We start from the raw sequence: 27,836 nt of genomic DNA, 5'->3' as shown, positions 1-27,836 counted from the left end.
GATTTTATCAAACTTTTTACAGCAGTTCAATCAAAGGTTATGAAAGAAGGTCAGCCTGACAGTCTGTTCTAATCACTTGAAAGGTCAATATGTGGTCAACGCGTTTCGAACCCGGAAAGTCCTTTGTGGGTTCTCATCAGGACCTATAACCAGAGCTTAGTCTGAGGTCAGCCGCTCTCAGATTATATTCTTTTTAAATAACTGGATTGCGGCGTTAGACAACCCATTTTTTTAGAAGAATTTTGAAAACTCCAAGAATGGTAAAGTGTGGGAGGACAGTGCTTAATTTTCACAGCCGTGGTGAATTTGATTTGAGAGCGGAACACTAATAATTCGAAGACGCTGTATTTTAAGTACCCTTTTTTTGATGGGTAGTTAGTCCCAAGGTTAAAATTCCATCCTAGTGTGGCCCCTTTTTCGTACTATTCCAAAGCGTCCAGCGTCTTCCATCTCTGCGTCGTTTCGCGAGGTGCCATTTGTGTGAATTTGTAGAGCACATCTAATCACCTGTGAGAGTATCCAGTAGCTGGGTAGAGCACGCTCGAGGGGGGAGAAGGAGCTCATGCTTGTTTCATCTGGAAGAGCCATGTCTTGAGGTTTCTTTGGAAGTCCATGAGGGAGGAGGAGGTACTGAGGTGTTTTGGGAGGTCCTTCCAGGTCTTGGTTGCGAGGTATGAGGCCCTCCACTTTTGGCCTTCTTGATGTGAGGTAGGTGTGCTCTTGCCTTGGACACAGAAAGAAGGTGCCTGGTGGGTTGGTAGAAGTTGAGGCGTGTTTGAGGTAAGCTGGACTGGTGTTTTGGACATATTAAATGTACATGAGAAACAATTATGAAGTCCCAGACAATTTGGTTAAGACCGATCAATGCCTTTGTACCCTTCATTGTATTTTCAAATGTCAAGTGAACCAGTGAAAGAATTTCATGTTTTTTATATGTGCCTTTCGAATACGTCCTATTGCACTGAAGTATCTCAAATGTTGGTTTGTTGAAAGATATATTCTGAAAGAGAGAAATGTCCTATATCACATGACTTTTTTTTGTTTTCTTAGAGATGGATGAGTGTTCCAGACCTGACAATGGCGGCTGTGAGCAACGCTGTCTGAACACTTTGGGAAGTTATAAATGTGTCTGTGAACCTGGATTTGAGCTGACGGCAGACAAAAAGAGATGTGAAGGTTTGTATTTTTCTTTGACCATGTATGCATCATGCTGAATGTTGTAGTAAAATATGCATATAAATCTTATACCTTTGACATTTTTATACAATGGGGTATGAATTTTGGTTTACCTATTTGCCTTTCAGCAAGCGCTGAGCTGTACATTTCTAAATGCTTCATGGATTTTAATAAACACCACCATCCCACTTATGAGACTGGCACACCACAGTAGGAGGAGCTATTGAGAGGTGCACGGGTTTCCTTTGTTGGCATCCTTGAGGGTTACTTCTGGTTGAGGTGATCCTTGGAAGAGGCTGTTCATCTTCTACCTTACTGGCAAAAAACAAACTTTTTTTCCAATTTGTGTGGGGGTGATGCGATGGAGCCTTGGTGCATATCAAACGGAAAGGTCTGTCCTCAGGACTATGTCTACACATATTTCTTTGTTTCAAGCCTGGTGGTTTCCTGAATGTGTATGTCAAATTCTCAACCTAAAATCTTGATCTTGTCTTTTAGGTACAGTATTGTGTTAGAGGTGGCAGTCTAAAATATGGGACAACCATATCGTGACTAAGGAACCTAATTTAGTTCTTAGAACATTATTGATCTGGCTGTATTTTTTGCTTGCTAAATGTTGCCCCAGTGTGGAAGACACTGTTTAGGGGCTCGAAGTGGATGCCTGGAACGCTGGTAAAGAGGGATTGCCACCATCTAGGTGTGATAGGAAATGGTCATGACTGCAGTTCTGAAGTCGTGCTTTGGGAGTCACGCTTTGACTTAAAATATCGGAGTTCATGCCAGGTTATCTTGGTAATGTTATGTTATGCTAGATGAATTAATAGAGTGCGCACATCATCCCCGAAGGGATCTCTTTTGTGCAGCCTACAGGTCACAGTTCAAAATTACATTAAAGGTTAAACAGCCATGTTTTTAAAGATGTTTTTAAATGAAAAGAAGTCCAGACAAGAGAGTAGTTCCAGAGGTAACTGATTCCAATGTTGAGGGGACAGGAATGAAATGGAATGGCTCCCATGCCTGTCCGTACAAAAACATTTCGGACATAACAGTAATTTGCTAGAACTGAGATGGCAGATTGAAATGTATGGCTGCAGCTTGTTTTTCAAGTAGCATGGGCCATTTGCAAGCAAGGATTTGAAAACTAGACACAGAAGTTTAAAAAAGAGAGAGCACACTTTTTTTATGTGAAGCCAATGAAGAGATTGTAGCGTAGGTTCAGATGGGGAATGGAGCGTGTAATATAGTTGACAGTCTAGTAGCTGGGATGGGCGGAGCTAGATGGGCTGAGGGGAAGAGGAGGGGTCAGAACAGGATGAAGGCAGTTAGAGTAGGGACAGGGTTGAGACAAGTGATATACAATAAAGCTCCTAAAATATAAGAACCTGTGTCTGTGGTTCCTTGTAGCAGGATGCTACAACTGGCGACGAGGGTGGGATGAGCAAGCCCACTGCATGCAGAACCCCAAGAAGACACCCTGTCCCAGGTAACGTCCAGAAAAACGCTGCCGAGTACAGTAAGCTGCTGCCCGAGAAAAGAAGCCAGCAGCAGGCGACCCTGCCCCTCCAGAGACTGTGAGGATCCCAGAGGGAGCCATTACCACGAGCGTTTGAGCGCTGAAACGCTCGGAAAAGAAGAAGCCTTTCGCGCCGAAAACGCGAGTCCCGCCCGATGCGTGAGCTTTGGCACGCTATCGGCGCTGAAGAGCGGGAGCCCAAAAAGTGAGTTGGGAGCCTACCCCAACCTCACCTGAGGACTGCTATGGCCAAACAAGTGTGAATCCAGGTGGGGACTGCCCCACGAAGGTCTGTTGCCAAGCGCTGCTGAGCGCGGCAAAATTGGAGCCTGATTGAATCCCGACGTCGGAAAACCTCACTCCGGATGCGTGGGTTTTGGCATGCCCCGCCGAAGGACCCTGCAAAGTAAGGCGGGAGCCCACCCCATCCTCACCTGACTGTGGCATTGACCAGAGGGAGCCAAATCCGGAGTGTGCTGACCCTGGAAGCAACTGCTGGTGAGTCCCGTGTGAAGAATCAGGTTGAATGAAGAGAGAGAGAAAGTAGTGCCTGCAGATAACCACGGCGGCCATCTTTTAGTCAGGCAACTCTTGGGACACCATCCATGTGTGAACTGTAGGCGGCCATTTTGAAGTCAGGCAAGAGGCAGTAAGCAAGCATTGGTTGAAGCAAACAAACAAGCATTGGCAAGAAAAGATAAACAAGCATTGGCGAATGGAGATAAACAAGCACTGGCAAGAACAAATAAACAAGCATTGACGAGAGCAAAGAAACAAGCATTGGCGGAGACCAAACAGACATTAGCAAAAGCAAACAAGCATTGGTGAGTGCAAATAAACAAACATTGGTATATGCAAATAAAACAAGCATTAGCGAAGACCAAACAAACATTGGCAACGACAAGCAAGCGAGCATTGGCACATGCAAATAAACAAGCATTGGTACATGCCACTAAACAATCATTGGTATATGCAAATAAAACAAGCATTGGCGAAGACCAAACAAACATTGGCAAAGACAAGCAAGCAAGCATTGATACATGCAAATAAACAAGCATTGGTACATGCAAAGAAACAAACATTGGTATATGCAAATGAAACAAGCATTGGCGAAGACCAAACAAATATCGGCAAAGACAAGCAAGCAAGCATTGATACATGCAAATAAACAAGCATTGGTGCATGCAAATAAACAAACATTGGTACCTGCACGTCGGCAAGCCTTGGTATGTGCAGATAAACAAGCACTGGTAAATGCCAAGAAACAGGCATTGGTAAGGCAAAATGAATAAGCGTGGATAACGGCGCGTGAACAACGATGAACAAGTCTTGGCACCCAAAACAGAATAAGCACGAGCAACCACAAGAGTGACTTAACAAACATACATTGACAAAAAAACAAACGTCAGCACGGGTGGAAACTCGAACATTGAGAAACGCAAGCGAATGCGCAGTGGCAAATGTAATGAAGTGACACGTGTCTGCAAAATAAAAGACGCACAAGCAAACGACCAGACCAAAGACCTTGATCAGAATCTCCCTCTCTCATGGCGGTAAGAGACGTAGCACAGCGGGTCACTCCAGACATTGAAGTACCGCCCCCAGCGGTGCAGACTGATGATTGGATCTCGGATCTCAAACGACACTGGTGGCTCGAAGCTTTGGAAGATTTCTTAAAAGCCAATGGTGAGCAAAGAGAGAGAAAATGTCTGATACTACTCCTCCATCTGGTGGGTCCTGAGGGCCGATGCCCAATCAGGACATTTTCCAAAGAGGATACAGATATCTATAAAAGACTCCAAAGGGAGCTCTGTGCCCATCTCAACGCACAGACAGATGTGGATCATAACCGCATGGTTTTCAATACAGCACGGCAGGAACCAGGCGAACCGTTGCCAAACTTCATCACTCGGTTACAAAGTCTGGTACGAGGCTGCCACTTCAACACTTTCACAAATGAGGATGCGGTTCGACTTCGGATAGTTGAAGGTTGCACAAACCCTGACACCAAGCGCAAGATCCTGCAAGGGCATTGGTCGTTAAAGGAAATCATCAAGAAGGCCGAAATTGGAAGGCAGATAAAAGCAAGAGACGGATTCAAGGACGTGCACCTGAGAGCAAACCATCAAGATACCTGGGAAGATAGAACTCAGAAAACAAACAAAACTGAAAGGAGAGAGAGGGAAGGCAGACCAGCAAAAAGACAACGGGAAAGATACAGTGACAAAGAAAGTGACAAGGACTACTCAGAATCAGATGACTCAGAGTCAACCATCCAAAAGACAATTCCAAGGAGTTATTCACCCCTCAAGAGTTCCTCAAGGAGTTATTCAAAGTATGACACACAGTACTCTGATGAGGAAAGAGCGTCAAGTGGGACAGATCGCACTCCTGGACAAGAGGGCATCCTGCACAACAAGTGGGAGAGAAAGACAAACCCTAGAAGAAGGGGTCGCACTGGTCAACACCTGAAGTCGGCGCAGGAACATCAGTCGTCAAGCAGTGAAGACGAGTCCAAGGAAACATCTGGCAGGAGACCACATCAGCCCCAGATCAGAGGTGTTAGAACATCAAACAAGTGTGAAGGAGAAACAGGTCGCACAAGATGGACTGATCCTCCACAGCAACGAACCAGAAAAGATCCATGCATCTTTGGCTCACGCGACAACGAAGAAACGGAGAGGAAATCGTTAACTTCAGGCGAGAAGGACAAAAAGGCAAAAACTTGGGATCAAGCACAAGGAACAAGCGTGGGGTCATCAAACAACCCCCAAATGAGACAGCATTGAAGATGCTCCAACAAAGGCACACGGAGAAACATCCCAAAGACAATTCAAAGGGAAAGAGCAATTTGTCACGGACTACGGAATTCAAAAATCCATTACACAAGACCGTTTCAAAGAAACATTTGAGAAGGATTGGGAAGAAGGCTCTCTCTGACGCGGAGCGCACATCCATCCAATCCTGGAAGTTGACAAAAGACTTCTCTGACCCAGAAAGCACGTCTATGGCCAGGAACTCCTCTGGTTCAGAGAGCGCATCTGCCCGATCCTGGAAGTCGACAAGAGACTTCTCTGACCCAGAGAACATGTCTGTCCAATCCCGTGAGTCGACCAAGTCATGGTCCCGACAACAGACATGGCGTCAACCACCCGAACACACCATGGAACCAAAGGACATCCTTCCCGTCAAGAGCAACATGTCACACACTAAGGTCTCTGAATACTCAGTCACTCCACCTGACAACCTGTCATGTCAGTCACAAGTATATCCAGACACAGATCAGACACCATCACCCCTGAAGGGGTCCGCGAGGCTGACTCACAGGACCTACAAAAGGAAAACAGAGACAGTGGACCTTAATAACCGGACGGGAAGGGACCAGCCAGTCACTCCGCAAGGAAAGCCGGACATGTCAGGAGAGAGAGATCATCAGATGAGAGAGAAACATGCCAATGCACCGATAGCTCACGAGCTCGCCAGACAACCCGAGGCCGTGAATGAGTTATTGAACCAAACCAAGACCGTCTCATCAGGTAGCACCGTACTGTCTGGCGTACATGACCCTGAATTGGTGGGCAGTGTTGCTCTCGACCGGGCTAGCCAAAAGGAAGTAAGGGTAGATGTGGCGAATGAGTTACCGAACAAAACCAAGACAGTCTCATCAGGTAACACCGTACTGTCTGGTATACATGACTCTGAATTTGAGGGCAGTGTTGCCCTCGGCCGGACAAGACAAAAGGAAGCAAAAGTAGATGCGGGTGCTCGGAAGAGGACCGGAACATTATCCACTCGTGAAAGAGATCGAGCATCTGAACCAACCGTAGTCACACCACCGGAAGGAAACATGAGGACTGCGGACCGTGAGAGTAAACAGTTCACACGCAACGTGGTCAAGAATGCCTTGATCAAGACAACAGAAAGATTGACCAAAGCCAAGCCCACCACTGATTCTACACTACTGGAGTTTGAAAAACAGGCCGTTCACCGACCCGTGTGGTGGATTGAAGAATTGCGAACACTGAAGACATTAAGCTCATTTTGTTAAGAAAGGGGGAGATGTAATATAGTTGACAGTCTAGTAGCTGGGATGGGCGGAGCTAGATGGGCTGAGGGGAAGAGGAGGGGTCAGAACAGGATGAAGGCAGTTAGAGTAGGGACAGGGTTGAGACAAGTGATATACAATAAAGCTCCTAAAATATAAGAACCTGTGTCTGTGGTTCCTTGTAGCAGGATGCTACAGAGCGGAAGATTGCAGACCAGGAGGGTAGCCGTGTTCTGATCAATTTGGAGTTTTGAAAAGAGGCTTTCATTCATTGTGACCATTAGGGCATACCTATAGTCCAGGTGACTCACTATGAGTGCCTGAGTGAGAGTTTTCCTGGTCTGCAAAGTTATCCATTGAAAGACTTTTCTGAGCATACACATCAACCCAAAACATATTACAGCAGTTGAGTTTACATGCTCTTTCATAGAGAGGTTGTCAACTATTAGAACCCACAGGTTTTAGAACACTTTTTGGGGGCGTTCAGTCAACCCCAATTCAGTCGGCCACCAATTGTCTGACTAGACGGCATGTGCTTTCCTAAATAGTAGAATTTTTGTTTACTTGAGTTCAGCTGAAGAACATTTGCTAACATCTAGGACAGAATATTTATCCTGCAGTGCCTGAGTTTGTGTTTAGTGGACTCAGGGTTGTGCCCCATAGTGATGACAAGTTGTGTGTCATCTGCATATGAAATGACATCAAGGTCACAATATCTAATAACTTTGGCCAAAGCAGCCACATATATATTGAAAAGAGTGGGGCTTAAGGTGGATCCCTGCACAACCCCCTTAGCTAAGGCCGTGAATCTGGAGTTATAGAGATCAAGCTGTACCGCATGTGTTTAATCCATCTGGCCCTTAAAGCTGAGACGGTTGTTGACAAATAATGTGCTTCCTGTGAGTGGGAAATAATTCATTAAGGTTCTTTACAGTTATATTTTCTTGTATACTAACTTGTTTGTTATCAGTGGTGATCAAAGCATATCTTGCATTGAGGGGTGTTCAGTTTCAAGTAGATTTTGAACCCATTTTAGGAGATTTACATGCATGTTACTGATTTTTGCAGGTTAGCGAACATCTGTGAACATATAAAAGGAAGCAAATAAAGTAAGAGAAAGGAAATAAAGGTTTTTATGGCTCAGCAAAAGGCCATATAGTTTTCCAACTTCTCTTTTGCAGAGGCAGATTGTTCTAACATTTAGGAGGCAGGTATCGGAAGAAAATCCTTGAAGCTCTTTTTCTCTAGATATTTTGGGACACATAATTTGAATAGGTTTCCTTTGCTCATAGTTTGGGTAGGAATAGAGGGTTACAGAGAATCGGCTAATTATGATTTCTGTGCCCAAAAGCATAAATCATAGTGATACATTTAAGCTGCATTCTCTTCTCTGCTGCCAGAGACGGGAGATTCAAGTGCATGGTTGCAGGATGTTCACAACTGTCCTAACAATGAAGTTCTGTGTTTGCTGGAGTAATGCTATCTATTATGGAGGTAGCTTCACATACAGATCATTTGGATAATATTTTTGGGAGAATACTCAGGCAGCAACTATGGAAGTATGTTTGTCTCTGTGAAGGAATGAGAGAACTTTCTTTAGAAGACCCGACGCCAGATGTACAATAGAATTTTGCATGCGCAAATGGGTTTTAGACCCGTTCGCGCATGTAAAAACCTGTGGGCCATGTACTAACCCTGTTTTTCGAGTCACAAATAATTTGTGACTTGCAAAATAGTGTTAAGCAACTCGGTATTAGCGATCCCACAAGCCATGTAAGAATGTTTTGCGACTGCAATTGCGGTCGCAAAACACTCTCAGTTTACCACCCTCTTCAAGAGGGTGGTAAAGCACTCGCCAACAGGAATGGGTCGCTTTGTGGATGAGGTGTCCGCGATTGACATTCAGCCTAGGGCAGTTGAGGACTTAAAACTGAAGCACCTAGGTCCGAGGTAGTCAGTGACGCCCCCCCTCGTCAAGAGGCAGAGGGCCTTAAGGAGATTTGCCAAGCTGAGGATGTCCCACCTACAGAAGTTGTGACTTCTTCAGCTCTGCAAAGTTCAGCTCAGGGGAGCCAGCGAATGTCTAGCTTCTGGCTGCTTGATTTGAAAATAAAGAGTGTCTGTCAGACTGCCCTTTTCTCAGCCTGACAGACATTCTTTATAGTGGGCAAAAGGTGAGGGGGAATGGCCCATTAGGACGGGCAGTGGTGGGTCGCTCATTTTAAATAAATGACATAGTATGAGTGAGTCTCACCCCCTCCCCCCATCTGATGGCTCTTAATTAGGCTGATCGGGCCAGAAGTGTCAATGGGTTTACCTTTTTTATGGAGAAATGCGTTGATAGATAAGAGTCTTAGTGATCTGGCAAGGACAATTAAACCCTCTTTGCCCATAGGAGATCTCCTCAGCAAAGCCCAGAAAAAGCATGTCCCCATAGTATAATTTCAGTCCACAAGGAGGACCTTCCTTCTCAGTTCAGACATTAATTCTATTGGACTCGTCTTTAGCATATTGATATAAAACTCACACCTCTGTTTCTCAGGAAGCACTTTGAAGACCCAATTGTCTGGCTAGACAGTACAAAGACCAGCACCAAGGTACTCCTTATGTAGCAGCCCCGTACAAATGCTGCCACTTAATTATGTTGAAGCCCTTGGTGTTTTGAATATCACATTACATTAAGAAGCGTTCTGCTAGTCTTTCACTTGCTCAGCAAGGCAATAGTTTATTAGTTTCTCCAACACACAATGTCTTTTTTTCCTTTTTTTTGGAGTTTGACAGACTTGATACTCTGTCACAAAAGTAAGGGGTGCCCCATCCACCATATTAAAAGTGCATTATAGCCTATTGCAGTTGTAATATTGCGGACAGGAGGTTTACAAGAGTATTCAATTCACAATTCTAAATAAGGCCCTTAGTCCTTTGAGTTTTAATGTATGTTCACTGCTCATATGCTTTTGTGACCTGAGGCCGTATTACAGATAGTGCCACAAGGGCACATCGGGCATGTCCACACACTTTTTATGGTCCAAGGCACTATGATATTACAGAAGGGGCCGCAGAGGCTGTGGGGCCCCCTTCGTAATATCGATAGTGCTGGTGCACATGTAGCACCAGCACTATCTTCAGAGGGTCTTCCCTCATTTGCATGAGAGTGTGGTCTAATGTAAATGAGGGAATCCCTTTGACTTCAAGCCCAGCAAATCCAGGAGGCAGGGAGTCTCCTGCTGCAGGGTGTGGGTTGGGCACTATTTAAGGATTCCATATACTCTGCAGCGCTAGACATGCATTTAGAGGGGGATGAGACTTCAAGCCCCAAGACGCTCTGCAAATCCAGGAGGTGGGGAGTCTCTGCAGTGTACTGGTCAGGAGCTATTTAAGGATTTATTTTATCCTGTGGTGTAAGATGCATGCGGGCATGCCTGGGCATAGACCGTGCCTGTCTTCGCTCGAAACAGGCTGGGTTGGGCCCCCCTTTCACTGGCTTCCTTACTCTTTCTTTGGTTATATGGACCTTTGTATCTAAATTGGGAATTGATAGTTCATTTATTTTTATTTGTTGAATCAGCTAAGACTTTTAAGCCTGGCAAGAATGGAGAAACGTGGGCCAACCGGTCTAAGCAGCAAACAGGCACTTCCCTGGATGGATTCCTCCAGAGTGCATTAGGTGCCTTAAATATGGAAATAGATTTGGCTGAGCACTGTTCTTTTTTTTTAAAAATATTTTTATTGGTCAGCTTGAAGATACTCAAAAAAAATGCAATAACCGGTGATTAAATCAGGCAAACATAATAGAATCCAATTACACATCATTGTGAACATTAAAATCAAAACGCATGAAGCAAAATATGAAAGAAATGAAAGAATTGCATTGAGGAAGATAGGTGTGCGTTAATCTAACGGGAGAGTATACAGGCAACAGAAACCAAATAACAATTATAACACTACAGACAATTAATTATTCAGCCAAAGCCTAACGGGCCCCCAGATTTTCAAACCCTTTTCACACCACCTCATACCCCCTCTCAAAAACACTGCTGATTCTAAATTATAAAGGGCTAATATCCTTGCCTTCCAATTTAGAAAAGTAGCCGGGACCCGGTTGATCCATTCTGAAGTTATACATAATCGAATTAGCGACATAAAAATACACATAAGCCCTTCCTTATGGGAGGACCTAGTCACAGACATATCTAACTCACACCCCATAATGACCAATTCTGCAGATAATACCACCGGTAATTTAAGAGATATATTAATGAATGATTGAACATCTTGTAAGAATAAATCTAGCTTAACACACAAAGAAAACATATGTATATCGTTAGCTGCCAAAAGACCACATCTTGGACACCCATGAACAGTGGTACCTCCCCATTTCGACATTTTAGCGGGGGTGAAATACAAATCAAATAGGGCCATATAGCTTTGAGAGCGTAAGCTCCCAGAAATTAACACGGAATTAGAAAGTTCTAATGCATAAACAACATCCAAACCACCCTTCCCATGCTTAGCTTCTAATTTTGCGTTCTGTACAACAAGGTCGTCCGGAAGGGCCAGTATTCAATTTTGGTAAAGATCGCCAATGCGAGCTCTCCTTAAGATCAAGTCCATCAGTGAGCTTCTAGATAACGCACCTCGAACAGTATGAAGAAGATAAGTTAGTTACCTGCGTACCTGAAGATACTTAAAAAATTCATGAGTATCCAATCCATACTTATCTTTTATAAATGAAAACGGAGCTACATTACCATCGTGAGCTAGATCACCCAGTACATTAATGCCCAAAGAACTCCACCTAAATGTAACAGAATCTTGAAAGATAGATGGCAAAAGCCTAGCCGCAGTCAGGGGTGTATAAAAATTGATATTGGGGATGGAACAATATCGGCGCACCTTTCTCCAAACTGAAAACATTGCTAAAATAACCTTGAACTTTGTTTTTTTATAGTAACTGGGTTCTAGAACTGAAAGAAGAGTCCCATTGGCATCTGCCCCTAGGCCGATCTCGAAAATAGAAGGGCTAGATGCAGGTGGAAGTGACGCTTGTGTGGCAAAGAGTGGGACAGCCAGATGCTGTACAAGAGCTGCCCAGTTATAAAACAATAAATTAGGGACTGACCACCCACCCCTACCTAGTGGAAGACACATCCATTTGGCAGCCCTACGCGGAGAATGATAGCTCCACAGGAACCGATTGCAGCATCTTTGCGCACTAGAAAGACTAGATTGAGCAAATTCCAAGGGTATAGTCTTAAAGATATATAAGAATTTTGGCAGAACCAACATCTTCAATACATTCCTCCTGCCAAATAAGGACAAATGAAGGTTATCGAGCCTTTGCAGAGTAGAATTCACAGTATCTATAATGGGCAAAATATACATTTCCGGTAATTGTTCGACTGCAGCGGTGATCTTAATACCCAGATACATAGCACTTTGCACAACTGGGGCGTCAGAAATTCCCATGGCCGATGACTGAATAACCTGGGTTTTTTGGACATTAAGTTTATAGCCTGAAAGTTGTCCAAAGGCTACCGCCAAATTCTTAATTGCTATAAACGAGAGTGACACATTACTAGTGAGAACCACAATATCATCAGCTTATGCCAGCGCTTTGAAATCAACCGTATTAATCTTAAACGACTGGATGTTCCGGGAGAGCTCTATCTTACTAATAAAGGGGTTGATATATAGGGAATATAGAAGGGGTGAGCAGGGACCCCCCTGCCTTGTACCCCTGCCAATGTCAAAAGGTTTTGAGACAGCCCCTGAGATTGACAGGGTTGCTTGGGGGGCAATATACAATGACTGTAAGGCATCAATAAAATTTGGGGAAAACCCCTTCCAATGCAAAACCTTCCACAAGAAACCCCAAGCTACCCTGCGAACGCCTTTTCCGCCTCTAGGAAGATTGCTCCAAGCTGAGACCCTGTGACTTGGGCCCAATCAAAAAGGGCTACGACACGGCGAACGTGATCCGCAGTGTCCCTTCCAGGGATGAATCCATGTTGGCGGATAGAAACCAATGGGGAAACTACCAATGCTAATCTAGAAGCCAAGATTTTCGAAAAGATTTTGGAATCGGTATTAATTAATGAAATCGGGCGAAATGAAGCTGGATCTAAGTCAGGCTTACCTTTTTTTTAAGCAGGATAATAGTTGTTAAACACCAGGAATCTGGGATCCTACCAAGCTGAGCTTCCCTAAGAATTGATAAAAGGTCCTGCCTAATCTCAGCCCGGAATGTGGTGTAAAATTCTAAGGGGATAGAATCGGGACCCGCTGCCTTTCCGCTAGCCAAGGAGTTTAGCGCTATATCTAACTCTTCACATGTGATAGGCGCAGAAAGAGCCTCGTTATTGTAGTCCGAAATGTTTGAGGTAGTGAGCCCCTCTATGTAGGCACTGAACCCGTGGTCAACTACTTGGTCACTAACCTCCTCAGTATACAAAGACTGATAAAAATCTGAAAAGACTGAAACCACTCCAGCCGGGGTATCCTGGACAACCCCCTGAGAATCCTGAATTCTGCTAATACGGTTAGCTAGGCCAGGCTGCTGGAGTCGCCTGGCAAGGACCCGGCCAGATCTTTCACCGTACTCAAACATCATCGAGCGATATTGCAGATACTTGGACACAAGATCCTGGGCTAAGAACTCCAGCAACAAAGCCTTTATTCGGGCAACACGCGACTGACTAAGGAGTATGTCACTACCCTCTCTAATCATATTGGTCAACTGAACCTCTGCGCAACGCAATTCCTCCATCCGCCCCCTTATTTGATCTTGAATTTGCTTCTGGCGAAAGAGGAGAAGCTTTTAGTCTCGCTGCGTACTGCGGCTTTAAGTGAGTCCCAGACAATGTTAATAGGAGCAGAACCCCTATTAATATTCAAAAATTCTAGCAACCAGGGTTTCATATGACCTATATAGGTTGGTTCTGACAGTAACTTTCCTTAGAACGTCCATAGTGTAGGTGATCTAGCAGCGCCCGTCATTATACAGTTGATAATCAGAAGGTTGTGATCTGAGATGATTCTAGGGGAGATGGTAATTGATGCGGTGCCAACCATTTGATCTGAAACAAAAAAGTAGTCTAACCGGACCATTTTCCTATGAGGGGCAGAAAAATATGTGAAGCCATCTGTTACTGCAGTAATGAAACCATAGGTCACTCATAAGATGTTCTTGCACCAGAGCTTGCAAAGCTCTATAAACTATGGGTTTATGGCCCACATAATTCTGCCCTCCAACAATATTAAAATTGGCTGGTAGATTAATATTAAAGCCCCCGCAAAAACAAATAGGCTGGGGCCAGAGGGACAGTTCTACATTTAAATAATCTAATACTGCAGGGTCATCCAAATGTGAGTTGTAGACGGTACAAACCGTCAAAGCTGATCCGTTAATCAGAAGCTCCGCAATAGCCCACCTGCCCCCTGAGTCTTGACTGGTTCTCAAGCAGGAGCCTACGCCACGCTTCAAAAGTATAGCTACACCTCTTATCATAGAGGACTGAAGTGAGCAGGCTACCATCTCAAACCCAGGGATTTTTAGACATTCCCTATTGTTCCAAGGAACATGAGTTTCCTGTAAACATAGTACCTCCAAATGCAGAGTCTGTATGATCCGTGCCAATAGAGCTCGCTTCTTCCCATTATTTAACCCGCACACATTCCCAGAGGCTATAGATAATACCCAATGCCATCGACAACTAAAGAAAAGAAAAACACAATTTTAGAAATTGTCTGATTTAATCCATGATTGCCTTGATATAAGAAAGTATTTCTCAAGCTTAATTTTTTGATGCACCCCAACCCCAGCCTCCCCCAGCCCTCACCTCCCTCCTGAGTGCCCCCCCTCAGGCTTCCACCCCCCACGCAAGGCTGGAACCGTAGTTCCGGTGATGGAGAAGCTAGAATAAGCGAACCCACCCCCCCTAGAAACGCTGCCAAATAAACAAAACCTAAGCCAGAGAAAGAGATATGTCATCACAGGACATCAAATAGTTGCTGAGAAGCAAGAAGACAATTTAAGAGCACAAAGACATGTTCGACAGCAATTACATGTTTGCACAATTAATCTAGAAATGATTTTGCTTGGATCTCAGACTTAAAAAATTTAGTCTGGCCCTGGTGTATGATTTTAAGTTTGGATGGAAAAAGCAGAAAAACCTGTGGCCCCTTAGATTGAAAGGGGGCAATCAGTTGACGGAGCTGCCACCTCCGTTCTACCGTGGCTGGACAGAAGTCCGGCCCCACAAAAAATTGACATCCTTTTCCAGATCTTTGCCTATCAGGCCTGGCTAAATCATAAATGTTATCTCTGGCTAAGAAATTATGTAGTCAAATTAAAATAGCACGAGGTCTGTTATGGGTCTACCCTGAGCGCTGCTTTGGTTTAAAAGGAAAACGATGGGCACGTTGGATCTCCACCCGCCAGTCCCATTACTTCACCTCTGGAAATGCTTCTGAAAGCAAGTCCACAACAAACTGGCGAGTGTCTGACCCTTCCGTACCCTCCGGGACCCCCAAAATTCTTAAGTTGTTGCGACAGGCCCGATTTTCAATGTCAACCAGTTTTGCTTGAATGTCTACCCTTTGTGACTGAATTTCATCCAACGTAGATTTTTGAATCACCAAATAGTCTTCCAATGAAGAAATCTAAGTCTCTGCCTCCGTGACCCTGGTGGCAATATCTGTGCAAGTATTGATAACTCTACGCAGGGAATTTTGGTCCCTGCGACAAGCCCCCTGTGCTCGGGCGCTTTCTTGCCTCGTCTCCTCTTGATGAGCCATTATAGTTTGATAGATAATATCGAGAGAGATTTCCGCCGGCGGTGAGCCTGGGTAAGATTCCAACACAAATGGTGCTAGAGCTTGGGAAGCGGGCTGAGCTGATAAAGAATAGTCCCAGGCTAACGAGCCTAAATTATCCCCAGAATCATGAGGTGCCTTCCGAATTGTAGGGAGACCACGAGAAGTAGCGATGGAATTCAATAGTTCCTTAGTGCGCCAATCACCCAACTCGCTGCCCTCATCATCAGTCCAGTCTTTGTCTAGCCCGTTGTCATCCACTGAAGATCCCATGTGCTCCGATACTGAATAGAAATTATCCCCATCTGTATCCGCTTCAGAGCTAGCGGATGTTACTAGGAGCTGTACTGGCTCACTGTGGGGGGCTAGTAAATGAGAATTAGGCTTAGAAACTGAGGGGAGTACATCTCCCAGAATCCCGCTTGCGTGTGCCTCCAAACCCAATATAGGACTAATAGCTGTAGCAGCCCCGGGGAGTGTGTCTAAGGACTGTAGTTGCTCAGTTTGGACAGTTTGAATTGGCTGTTTACCCACCACAATGTTTTTGCCCCCAGCCGTAGGGGAAGAAGAATTAACAAGAGTTATTGCCTTACCGGCTGTAGCTGAGGCTGTAGCTGTTGTTGCTGTTATGCCGAGGGCAGCATGCTCTGTAATAGCCATAGAGGGAGCAGCAGGGCTCTGGGTGACCTTAGCAGATGAACCAACCCGAGTTTTGAACTGTGTTAGAGGCTTCATTGATTTAGCAGTGACAGCCTTTTTCGAAATATCACTCAGCGGTACCGCTGCTTGTGGAGGCATGGAGCGAGCTGGTACCAACGCTGAGGCAGGAGTAGGCGCTGATACCGCTCCGGTTTTGGCCACGGCTCGCGGCAGGGTCTTCAATTGGTTTTTTGGGAGCATCTCAGCGGTGGTGAACGATCGGGCGATCCGGCCCGGCTGTCTATGTTGAATGCGGTGAAATGCGGAGAGGCGTCCACCAGGGTGACAGCGCGATGGCAGGACTCTGCACGGGAAGCCGAGACGATGGACACAAAGCCACCAAAGCATCCTCGGTAAGCCGGCTGAAAAAGCACTTAATCAGAGCCTCGTGTACACCGCATATAGGAACTGGCAGCGGTTAGGTGGGGGGAGGAGAACGCCAACACCAGCTCACTCGGCCCGAGTACCGGCCGCCATCTTGCCTCGCTGTCCACCTGCCAAATCACCTCACTGCAGTTCGGCTGAGCACTGTTTATTCTTTTTCCCCCTACTCCTTTGTATACTGCCCCTTCTCACTCAGCAAACCTTGACACATGCACCATTGCCACCACCACTATTCCAGGAAAAGCTCTTACAAATTCCCCTTCCATTTTCACCCTGCAGCAGCCCCAGTATATGTGGATCTGCAATCCAAATCGACAAGCTCCACAGCCCATGGACAGGCAGTGAAAAGGAAGAGGACAGAAGTGTGTGCTAAATCCAAGCGATCACGATTAATTCCTAATAGTCTGAACAGGGACTTTGTGGGCCTTGACAAGGATAATCTGGAAGATATATAATGGGAGCCCTGTGTGACAAAATGCTTAATGGTATGGATCTAAAACTAAATCCAGTCTTTTAGCGGCTGGGTCTAGTCGAGGCAGAATTATATAAACTCAATTCTATTAACCATCTCCCCTGAGGCGTGTCCTTACGTGGCTGTATTATCAAATGTACCATGTCTGTTACCCAATTCTATTCATTCTTTTTCCTGTTAAAAAATACGGTTCCCCACTGGGTGCACAATAGTGCTCAATTACCTTGTCCAGAAGCAACTGTATATTCTGATGGACCAAATAGTGAGAAGGATTGGTCTCCTGGTAAAAAGCTTTCAGGGTGATTGTTTGATTGTAAATTTGAGGTCTCCTGCTATTGTGAAGAAGTTACTAGCCAACTGCTATTTCTCCAGCGGATTATGTTCTGGTATCTCTCTGCTCCCTTAGATTACTTTTACCACCATCTCAACCCAAGACATATACTCAACATTTATCTACTGAGACCCTTGATCCCTAGAAGTATTACAGCCAACCCTTATTTGATTCCTTCCACATCTACCCTCACTAAGTTCAATTGACTGAATAAAGCCCACAGACTTGTAGTCATCTCGCCTATCTCGGCTCAAGGAGATGGCACTATAATATTCGGGTTCCCAAGATTAGTTCCATCCATTTTCTCTCTACATATGTTTAGCCCATGACTTGAGGCAGCGTATAACTATGTTTTGACCCAAGGCTACCAACATGCGATAACCACTCTCCTCTGACTAGTTGTTTGTTGAGGACAAGGGCAAATCTATGATTATGGCTCACCAGCCTTTGGTATCAGCTGGGCTCTCTTCTTTTTATGATAACTTGCGCTCTAACACCAGCTATTGTTTGAAGGAACATTGGTGGTATTAAGTCAAAGCTTGACGACCCTGCATGGGGCTAATTTATTGACAACCATGCACTCTGCCTTTTTTAGGATGCATGGGTGATTGTGTATTTAGGTGTGGTTTTAAGAGCTTTACTGTTCCCGCAACCAGCTCCTAAGCTGTGCGTCCATCCATGGACTGCTTGCCTGAGGGAATACTACCCTTTTCTGTTCTGTAGCAAAACTTTAAATAGGATCGCCAGACATCCAAGGGCTAATTATCTCCTTCCCTAAGGCCATTCCCTTCCTGTTAGTTAATATTTACAGTCAGAGTGTGGGGAATTGTCAGCAATCACCACCCCTCAAACTGATAAAGGAGATCTTGGTCCACCATTCAGTATTCCATCATGATATCGTGGCAGGCAATTGAAATTACACCTATGAACCCAATGGCATCATGCAGGAGTTGTGCCAAGAAGAGGACATGATTTGCAGAATCCTGAATTAACTTCCCCAGGTAATAGAAGGCTCTCAAGAGTGGCCCTACAATTGGTATACCTTACCTTAACCACGGATTGCGGGCCTGTAATGGTTGTTTGACTTCAATACCATTCCAGCCCCCACATTTAAAAGAGGGTCGTAAGTAAGCGTTATTGATTACAGTATCTTAGATGTTAAATTGTGGGGAATGATGGAGGGTAGGGAAGCATCTTAGGGATGAGAGTGATCATAACCTCCTAGTTTATACTATGAAGGAGTTGTTCTTCTATGTTCTACCTCCTCCTTCTCACTAGTATGACCAACAACTGGAGGTTACGATCAACCGCCCAAACATAAAGTGGGAGGCAATGTGTTCTTACCCTAAGGCACTTTAAAATATGTATACAATCACTGCCTTCCACATGGAGACCATGCTTGATAACTGAGGGAATAAAAAAATGATTATAGCTGAGCCTAATGAGGTGATTTAAAGAGACTTCTTTTTTAAGGCATCCGCAAGGTCATTGCCATATGGGCCTGCGAATGAGTGGTTTACACAGCATTGTCGAGAGGAAAAGATAAATCTCTTTAAAGTAATCAAATAACTAGGTAACCAGGAGATAAGTAAATGCAGAGCACACCACTGGTGGGTAGTAAGGCAAGCTAAGGCCACATGGGAGCTCAACAAGTGAAATGTTTTATTAGTTGCTGCCACCAGTAATGACTCAAATACATTTTGGTGAATAGCAAGCACAAGTGGCAGGGATCTACGGAAGTCAGCTGAGTCATCTATTTTGCCCTGCGAGTGGGCTGCCCATTTCGGGAACCTTCACTCCTGCGCACATTAAACTGATTTGGACAACACTAGTCTGGAGGGAGCTATCACACCTAATCCGCACTCTACGCCTATTCTCTTTACCCTAGCTGAGACGGCCCATGCGTTAGCATCATTCAAGCAAGGGAAGGCTCATGAGTTAGACAAGATTCCAGCGGATTTTTTTTAATCCAGTCTCAATATGTGGGAACCTTAGCTCAATACTGTGACAAACGCAATTGTGGTAGTAATGTCTAGCACTTGGAAAGGGACAGAGATTGTCGCAATTTTCAAGAAGGGAAGTCCAAGCATCCCCTCAATTTATCGGCCAATGAGCCTCTGCGATAATCTCCAAAAGGTCTTCTGCAAACAAGTCTTGGAGAGACTTTTGGATTGGATTAATAACAACAATAACCTATCCAATTTACAGGTAGGATTTTGATCTAAGATGATTTCATTTCACCAGCTCGTCTGCTACGTTTTGGCTAAGCAGAAAACTGTAGATATTGGAGGAGGGAGAACTTTGTGTAGCATTCATTGATATTCGTGCTGGCTTCAAACTGGTGCCGAGGATTAAACTATGAGAGGCCTTATGCTGGCTGGGGATGCCCTGTAATCTGTTAAACACGATTATGCGCCTTCATGAGAGAAACTTTGCCAGGGTTCGATGTGATACAAAAGGAGAATTAACACAGGCAATTACTATTGAGAAGGGTGGATGCCAGGGCTGAGTCTTGGACTTCACTCTTTTTCTCTTTAATTTTAACTACTGTGTCAAGTTCTTGACTTGTGTTAATGATGCCCCTGCTCTTGTAGGACAGAAAGTCCTGACGCTTTTTTTTGTCAATGATATCCATCTCTTGACCAAAACCAAGATGGAACTCTAAAATCTTGCGCATAAATTCAACTTGTTATGCCTTGAATATGGTCTCAGAATTATTGTGTCTAAGTCAAAACAGATGACATATTCTAGTTACAAAAGAGTGAAGAGTGCTGTGAATCTAGGTGGTGAAGTATTCGAAAGGGTCAGTGAATTCTGATATTTGGGGATTTGATTGACTGCCTCTGGCCTCTGGAACCAGTATACCCTCAAAAGTTTGTACCTTTTAACCCATAGAGCAGGGGCAATTCTTAGGCTTGCTAAAAAGGCTGCATGGTTTCCCTTTTTCCCCTCAATTGAGATCTATAAATCCAAAGCTAGGGGTACGGCACTATACTGAGCCGAACTTTGGGGACACTGCCACTTTGGTCTACTGGGTACCAATGAAAATTCTTTTATTAGAACCCTCACTGGTCTAAGGAGGGAAACACCCCTTGTGCCATTAGCATTAGATCTCAATTTTAATTTTGTGTCCTAGTTGACCGCCTTAAGACTGTTACTTGGGGCACAAATGAATTGAGCCCCTACAAAGAAAGCCTTATCAATCTATACCCCTTAAAAAAGATTAAGTGGCTTGTCCATGTCAAAAAACATGAATAGAGCTAGGATTAGCCAATTTTTGGGAACAACCCATCATATATAATAGCCACAGCGGGTGAGGAGGTTAAAACTAGATTTTGGGAGAAAGTTGCTGCTCAGAGGGATTTGTCTAGTCGCCCAGGTTGACTTACTAGATGTTTTATATTGCATAAATCTGTGCCCAAGGCAGAGGATTTTTTAAATTGTATTTGACCTGCATGTGCCCACTCACTGTTCTTGAAGTTTTGGTACAGCACACTCCCAATTACTGTCTTTACTTCACTGCGGGACTCTGCCAAGCCTGGGCCCACTTGCTGGAATGCATGCATAGTGTTGGGTGCAACTGAGGAACACGCTTTTCTGGCCGAAATATGCGAGCCAGAGGCATGTGGATTGCACACTTATGCCGGCTTTTGTGTATAACAAATCAAGTATATGTCCTTAGGATTTGTAAAAGCAATCCCTTGTCTGTGATTGTGGTGGCTATGCCTGAATTCTTACACAATTGGCCAAAAATTGTTAGATTGATCGTAAAAACGTATGTCCACTGAAATAATTTTTTTTTAGGTTTTAATTGGAACTTTTTAATACTCTTGAATGGTGCGATTTTAATCTATGTATCTCGCAGAATTGCTTTTAACTATAGAAGTGTTTTATGCTTTGATGATGAAACTATGTTTTCAATCAATCAAATAAAATGTGACTCTGTACCTGTGCCGCATTATGGATGCGGGCGCAGAGGCAAACATGCCAGTAGGAGGCACACTGATAGTGTGTCATAAAAGGTGGTGCATTGTCAGTGCGGCCCTGGAGGGCAGCCCTCTTGAGGTGTAGATGGTGGTCCCAGGGACCTCCCCACACACTTATCTGTAGGCAGGTGCAGTAGCTAGCTGCATCTGCCTGCAAGGGGATCTCTATCCCCTCTTCAAAGTATAGCTGGGTTAAATCCTGTTCAGTGAAACACAGACGGCTTTGAAGCAGCTTCTTTGTATTTCACTGAAAGCAGTGACCCAGGGCAGGGCAATTACGTGCCTGCCCTCGGGGGCAGCACTTTCATTGTAACAGGGTGCACTGTTCTGGTTTGCACCGGGGGCACCAGTTTAAAGCTGCACTGTGATGCAAACAAAGAGTGCACCCTAATACTAATAGGGGTCCTGGTACGGCAATAAAAAACATGTAAAATAAGAAAAGTAAACATAACATTAAAATATTAAAGTATTAGAAGCCATTTACACTAGCCATGTTATATTCTATTTATCTGTGTAGCGCACTAATCACCCAAGAGGGTATCCGGGCATTTGGGAAGTGTGCATATTTGTGGTTCCCAAGGTGCTTACACAAAGATCCAGGTCTTTAGCTTCTTGCAGAACTAAAGAAGTGAGGAGTAGGATCTGATGTGCTGAGGGAAGTCGTTCCATGTCTTAGGTGTGATGTAGAATGAGTGACCTCAAGTTCTGCTTTTGGGGAAGCATGGAATGTGTGCGAGTGACAGTGAGGCAGAGAATAGGTGTCTGGTAGATTTGTGAAAGTGCAGGCAGTTTTTCAAGTATTCTGGCCCTGTGTTGTATAGAGCTTTGTAAGTGTGCATGCAAAGTTTGAATTGCTGTGCTTGTGAATGAGAAGCCAGAGGAGCTTCCTGAGCTGTGATGTGATGTGGGTGCACCGTGGGAGGTTGAGTATGAGTCTTGCAGCGGTGTTTAGGATGGTCTGGAGTCTGTATAGGAGTTCTTTGGAGATTACGGCATATTGAGTGTGGCATAGCCCAGCCTTTTTGTGTTGAGTGCTTGTGTGACAGTTTGTCTGGTCTTCTGAGGCAACCATTTGAAGATTTTTCGCAGCATAGGTAGGATTGAGCTTGTTGTCTAGGTTGATCCCTAGATTTCCTGTGAGGTCTGTGGATGTTGGTTCTAGCTCTAATGGCCACCAGGTGGAGTCCCATGGGGAGTTCTTGTTGCCGAAGACCAGTACTTCCATCTTATAGGAGTTGAGCTGTGGGCAGTTGGCTCGCATCCAGTCTTCCACCATGGTCATACAGTTGATGAAGTTGGTTCTGATGGTGGTTGTTTTGTCTGCCAGGGAGAGGATCAGTTGGGCATCATCAGCCTAGGTGATGATGGTGATGTCTTGTGATCAGATGATGTTGATGAGCGGTGTCATATCTACTTTGAAAAGGGTGAGGCTGAAGGATGATCCCTGTGGGACTCCGCATATCACTTTCTTGTTATCGGATGTGAAACGTGGCAGCCTGCCCCTTTGGGTTCTTCTGTGTGCTCAACAACCCTTTTGCAAGGTAACTTGTAGGTATCCATACATCTCTAAAGGAGATTCTGGAGAAATCACAAGCATGCAGTTAGTAATTTGAATGCCTGAAACAAGAACCAATAGACCCCAAACTTGAAATTTCATAGGATGTCCTGTTTACCTACATCACCATGCAAAGTCAAGGCATAATGCAGAAATCACAAACTAAATGTCTTTTTAAGATCGGATTATGAACAAAGAGTAATCTAAAAGCTGTTATCTCAGGTAGATATTTGGGAACCACCAGAATCTCCAAATTTCCCAAGGGTAGAGGTCTTCAAACTGTGGGCTGCACCCCAGTGGGTTGGGTACATGTATTGCAGGAGCACAAACGAAGAGATTTAGGCCTGTCTCTGAGCACTCGCAGCTAATGCTGCCAACATAGTGTTTTCCTTACAGTATCCATCCAAGGAGTCTAATGTTCTCCGGAGGCTGACTCCTGTTTGGTTTAGCAGCACCACACTATCTGCATATTGTAGTGATGATACAGAAAGTTTCCCATTCTTGGAAAATGCGAATACGCTTGGTTCAGTGGGTTGTAACATCTGGCAAGAATGTTTGAATATAGGAGTTGGATTGCACGAATGAGGTTAGATGGAATGTTCCTAGCTTGAATTTTCTTCCGAAGTAAACTCCTGTTAACGTGTTTGAAAGCTTTCGAAAAGTCTATAAAACAGATAAAAAGCAATTGGCTTTTGCTGACTTGATCTTTCGACCAGTATCTGAACCCTACTAAATTAACCAGCGTACTCTAGTTGGGTCTGGTTAAAAGGAAATAACTTTTCGGATGCAGACGCATATTTCCGGTTCATTATTAGAAGCCTTGAAAAATGTTTTGCCTCAGTGTTCAGCAATGCAATTAATCAACAGCTCTCATGATTTGCATACAGCCCCTTTGTGTAAAGTGGATAGAGCGTAGAACCTCACCAGGAGTAGGAGACTGATTTGGTTTTCAAAAAGCTGCTGTCCAATGTGTGGGGTCTTGTTTGAAGATAATTGCTTCGGAACCGCTGCCTTTGCACTAGCAGCGCTGGGATGCCTACAGGTTGCCAGAGCTATATAAGTGATACACAGAATAGAATAGAATGCTGGGGGAACCTGCATTGCTGTCATCCACAGGGAGTAGCCATTTATGCTGCTCCCTATGAGCGGGAGCAATCTGTTGATCTGTTTCCCTGCCCGCATCAGTGCGGGCAAAGAAACAGATCATAAGTCTGCTCCCAGTCAGCTGGAGCATTTTCAAAGCTCCTGACCAATGGGAGCAGACTTCGTGTTTGCTCCAGTTGCACAGGAGTCTTGAAAATGCTCCCGCCAGGCAGGAGCAAATAAAAGTGTCCCTGCCCTCGCTGGTGCGGGCAGGAAAACTGCTATGTCCCATGGGTGGGCTCCCTGGGACACAGTATGTGAGCCAGCCATGGTGGATAGGGTTCCTGGGGCCATTAAATGCTCAGCTGCCCCATTCAGTTTTTTCCTCAGGTTCAACCCTTGGGAGATGGGGTGTCCAGGGCCTTTTAAAGGCTTGGGGGCCACGTGGCCCTTAAAAAATGCTGTGGGTCTCTGGGGAATTGAGTTCTCAAGACCAAATACGGTTCGAAGAGGGAGGCCCATTCTCCTTCCTCTAAAATACTAAATTGGACCCTGGGGGATGGGGTCTCTCCTTTAAAAGAAAACACATGGCCCCAGGGGATGGGGCCCCTGGGGCCTAATAAGGCTCAGGGAGGAGGGCCGCGTAGTCCCCCCTCCTGTTTTAAATAAGAAATTACCCCTGAGAATGGGGTCCCCCAGGGGACCTATTAATCTCAGGGAGGGAGGCCACTCTCCCTATTTAAAAAAAAAAACATTATGGGTTTGTCCAGGGGACTAATACGGCTCGAGGAGGGGGCTGTGCATTTTTTATTATATTTGACCCCAGGGAATGGGCCTAATAAGGGTCAGGTAGGAACCTGAACCCCCGCTTAGTTTCTGGCCCTGGGTAAAGAGGCCACTAAGGCCACAAATTACATAAGGGATGTCACAAAACATGTCATTAATATATCAGGTCATAAGCAGTGCGTGGTGAAGGCGCAAGTTGTTGCTAGCTCTTCTAATAATAACCAGTATATTTCTGTGTTTTTTTTTCAAACCATTAAAGTTGCTTTAACCTTTGTTTTTTGCCCTTGATTAAGTGCTCGTTTGCACGAAAAGCGTTGGGCGCAAGAAGAAAGATGAATTGTCCTGTTTTCCATGGTGCAGCTTCCCCCAATAAATGTGGTGATACTTACCTCCAGTGTGTCGCTTCCTTAAGGGGATAACCTCTTTTCGTTGGATTTATAACGGCCCATATTGCCGCACGGAAGCCCCGCTGCGGTGTAGCGGACCCATATCGACACTGGGTGGCGCCTTTCTGTGAAGGGACAGGAGTAACGCGAGGGAAGTTCTAAGGTGCAACCTGGACTAAAACAATACATTCTGCCAACGCACTTGCGATTCAATGGTCAGTGATGGGGCAGCGCACCACAACTCACTTGAGAAGCACAGACAGGGACTATAGGAACCAGCAGGCAGTGCGCCTATACACGCCCACTGAGGCGGGCCTCGTGAACAATACCAGGTGCTTGATTAGTGGTGGGAGTGCTTAAGACTGTTTTTGCCCATGATTAAGTAACTGTTTGCACGAAACGCGTTGGGCGCAAGAAGCTAGGTGAATTGTCCTGTTTTCCATGCTGCAGCTTCCCCCAATAAATGCAGTGATATTTACCTCCAGTGTGTGGCTTCCTTAAGTGGATAACCTTTTTTCGTGTATATATATATATATTACCTACTGGCGGTCGCAAGTAGGTATATATAGTTAGGATTTTTTCTCTATGGGTTTTTTGAAAATTCTATGTCTAATAACTTTGGCGTTTGTGGACGGAATTGGCTGAAATTTTCAGGAAAATGGCACATTTTGTTTCTGAGCAGCCCTTGAAAATTTGGGGGGGGTTCGTCAAGGGGGGGCTGAGAAAAAAGGGGGGTCCCAAAACGTGTTTTTAACATTGAGTTTTCCATAGGGCGGTTGGCCTCACTTTTAGCCCGAACGGCTGAATGGATTTGCACGAAACTTGGCAAAATTGTAGGGACTGGTAGCCCGATGTGCCTTTTGTAGGTCTCAATATATGTGCTCCAGTGGATTTTGAGAAATTAACGTTTAAAGAAAGATATATATCTGTAACAGCGGACCGGGCAGCGCTCCAGGACGCATACTTTTCGCGCAACGGAGCTTTGTGAAGCGAAGCTGATTGGTTCTCCGGCGTCTGTCAACATTCCAAACAGTCCGTAGCGGCCGCCATCTTGTCTCTCGGTAGGATCGAGAGACAAGAGGAGGCCAAAGCGAAGGGGCAAATGACCATAAGGGGGAATAGTAGATCCTCGCTGACCCCCTACGTTTGATGTGGAGGTTTTAAAAGGGCCCCGCGGGGCAAAAAAAAAAATAATAATAATAATCGAACGGCTGAATGGATTTGCACGAAACTTGGCAAAATATTAGGGACTGGTAGCCCGATGTGCCTTTGCTAGGTCTCAATATATGTGCTCCAGTGGATTTTGAGAAATTAACGTTCAAAAAAAGATATATATCTGTAACAGCGCTCCGCTTCGCGTACTTTTTGCGTTACGGAGCTTTGCGAAGCTGATTGGTTCTCCGGCGTCTGTCAACATTCCAAACAGTCCGTAGCGGCCGCCATCTTGTCTCTCGGTAGGATTGAGAGACAAGAGGAGGCCAAAGCGAAGGGGGAAATGACCAGAAGGGGGCATAGTAGATCCTTCCTGACCTCTTAGGTTTGATGTACCATTTTGCCAAGTTTGGTGTAATTCCGTTCAGCCATTCAGGCTGTAGACGTATGTAAATGTCCTATGGAAAATTGCATGGGGAAAACACATTTGAAAGTGTTGAAATTTAGAACCAATTAAAATGTTACTTTGGTTTTGTATTTGTGTGTGATGAAAGTTAATTGGTTATGTATATATTTCAAATGAGAGGAAACCACACCATTTTGTGATACTACTGTCTGAGGTACATTTGTGAGGAATTTTTGGTGGTGAATTTCTGGTGTTTGATTTACACAGTACTAACACTTCTCCTACTTTTAAAAAGGTGAGTTGTTAATTTGTAAGGGGAACTATGTTGTACACTTGAAGATAATTTGAAAAATGTTTTCTGTTATTTATTTGCAGTCCTTCTGTTATACTAAATACTTGATAAAGTTAGTTTTATATTATGTATTACTAAAAACGATAAATGAAAGTGATTATTTTTTTCTGCAATTTACAGCAAGCAATTTCAAAATAAAATGGCTCACAATGAAGAGACCGTGGCAATTTCTTTTGAATTGTCCACTACATTGATTGAAATTGAGAGCACCAATAATGAAATATTGTCACAAGGAGGACATGACTTGTATGATTCCATTAGATTGATTGAAATGGACAGCACCAAGAATGAAATATTGTCACAAGGAGATGACTTGAATGATTCCACTACATTGATTGAAATTGAGAGCACCAATAATGAAATATTGTCACAAGGAGGAGATGACTTGTATGATTCCATTAGATTGATTGAAATGGACAGCACCAATAATGAAATATTGTCACAAACAGGAGATGACTTGAATGATTCCACTACATTGATTGAAATTGAGAGCAGCAATAAGGAAATATTGTCACGAGGAGATGACTTGAATGATTCCACTACATTGATCGAAATTGACAGCACCAATAATGAAATATTGTCACAAGGAGGAGATGACTTGAATGATTTTTTTGATCAATCTCTTGATGGCGAATTTATCGAGTGTTTGGAGACCATAGAGTTACAAGAATCATCATTGGAGACTTTTCATGA

General features: G+C 44.5%; 1 protein-coding gene across 1 annotated transcript in view; it reads left to right on the top strand.

Annotated features, from left to right (window-relative positions):
* Window positions 1-27,836, top strand: part of TLL2 (tolloid like 2) — a 2,328,887-nt gene that overhangs the window by 1,808,497 nt on the left and 492,554 nt on the right. Inside the window, exon 14 of the mRNA XM_078643121.1 lies at window positions 1,051-1,176. Coding sequence (XP_078499247.1) covers window positions 1,051-1,176 — 126 coding nt within the window. The remainder of the gene's footprint in view (window positions 1-1,050; window positions 1,177-27,836) is intronic.

This window comes from Lissotriton helveticus, chromosome 5_1 (genome assembly GCF_964261635.1).
Source record: "Lissotriton helveticus chromosome 5_1, aLisHel1.1, whole genome shotgun sequence".
Taxonomy (NCBI): Eukaryota; Metazoa; Chordata; class Amphibia; order Caudata; family Salamandridae; genus Lissotriton; species Lissotriton helveticus.
This window is presented reverse-complemented; position numbering and strand designations above follow the sequence as displayed.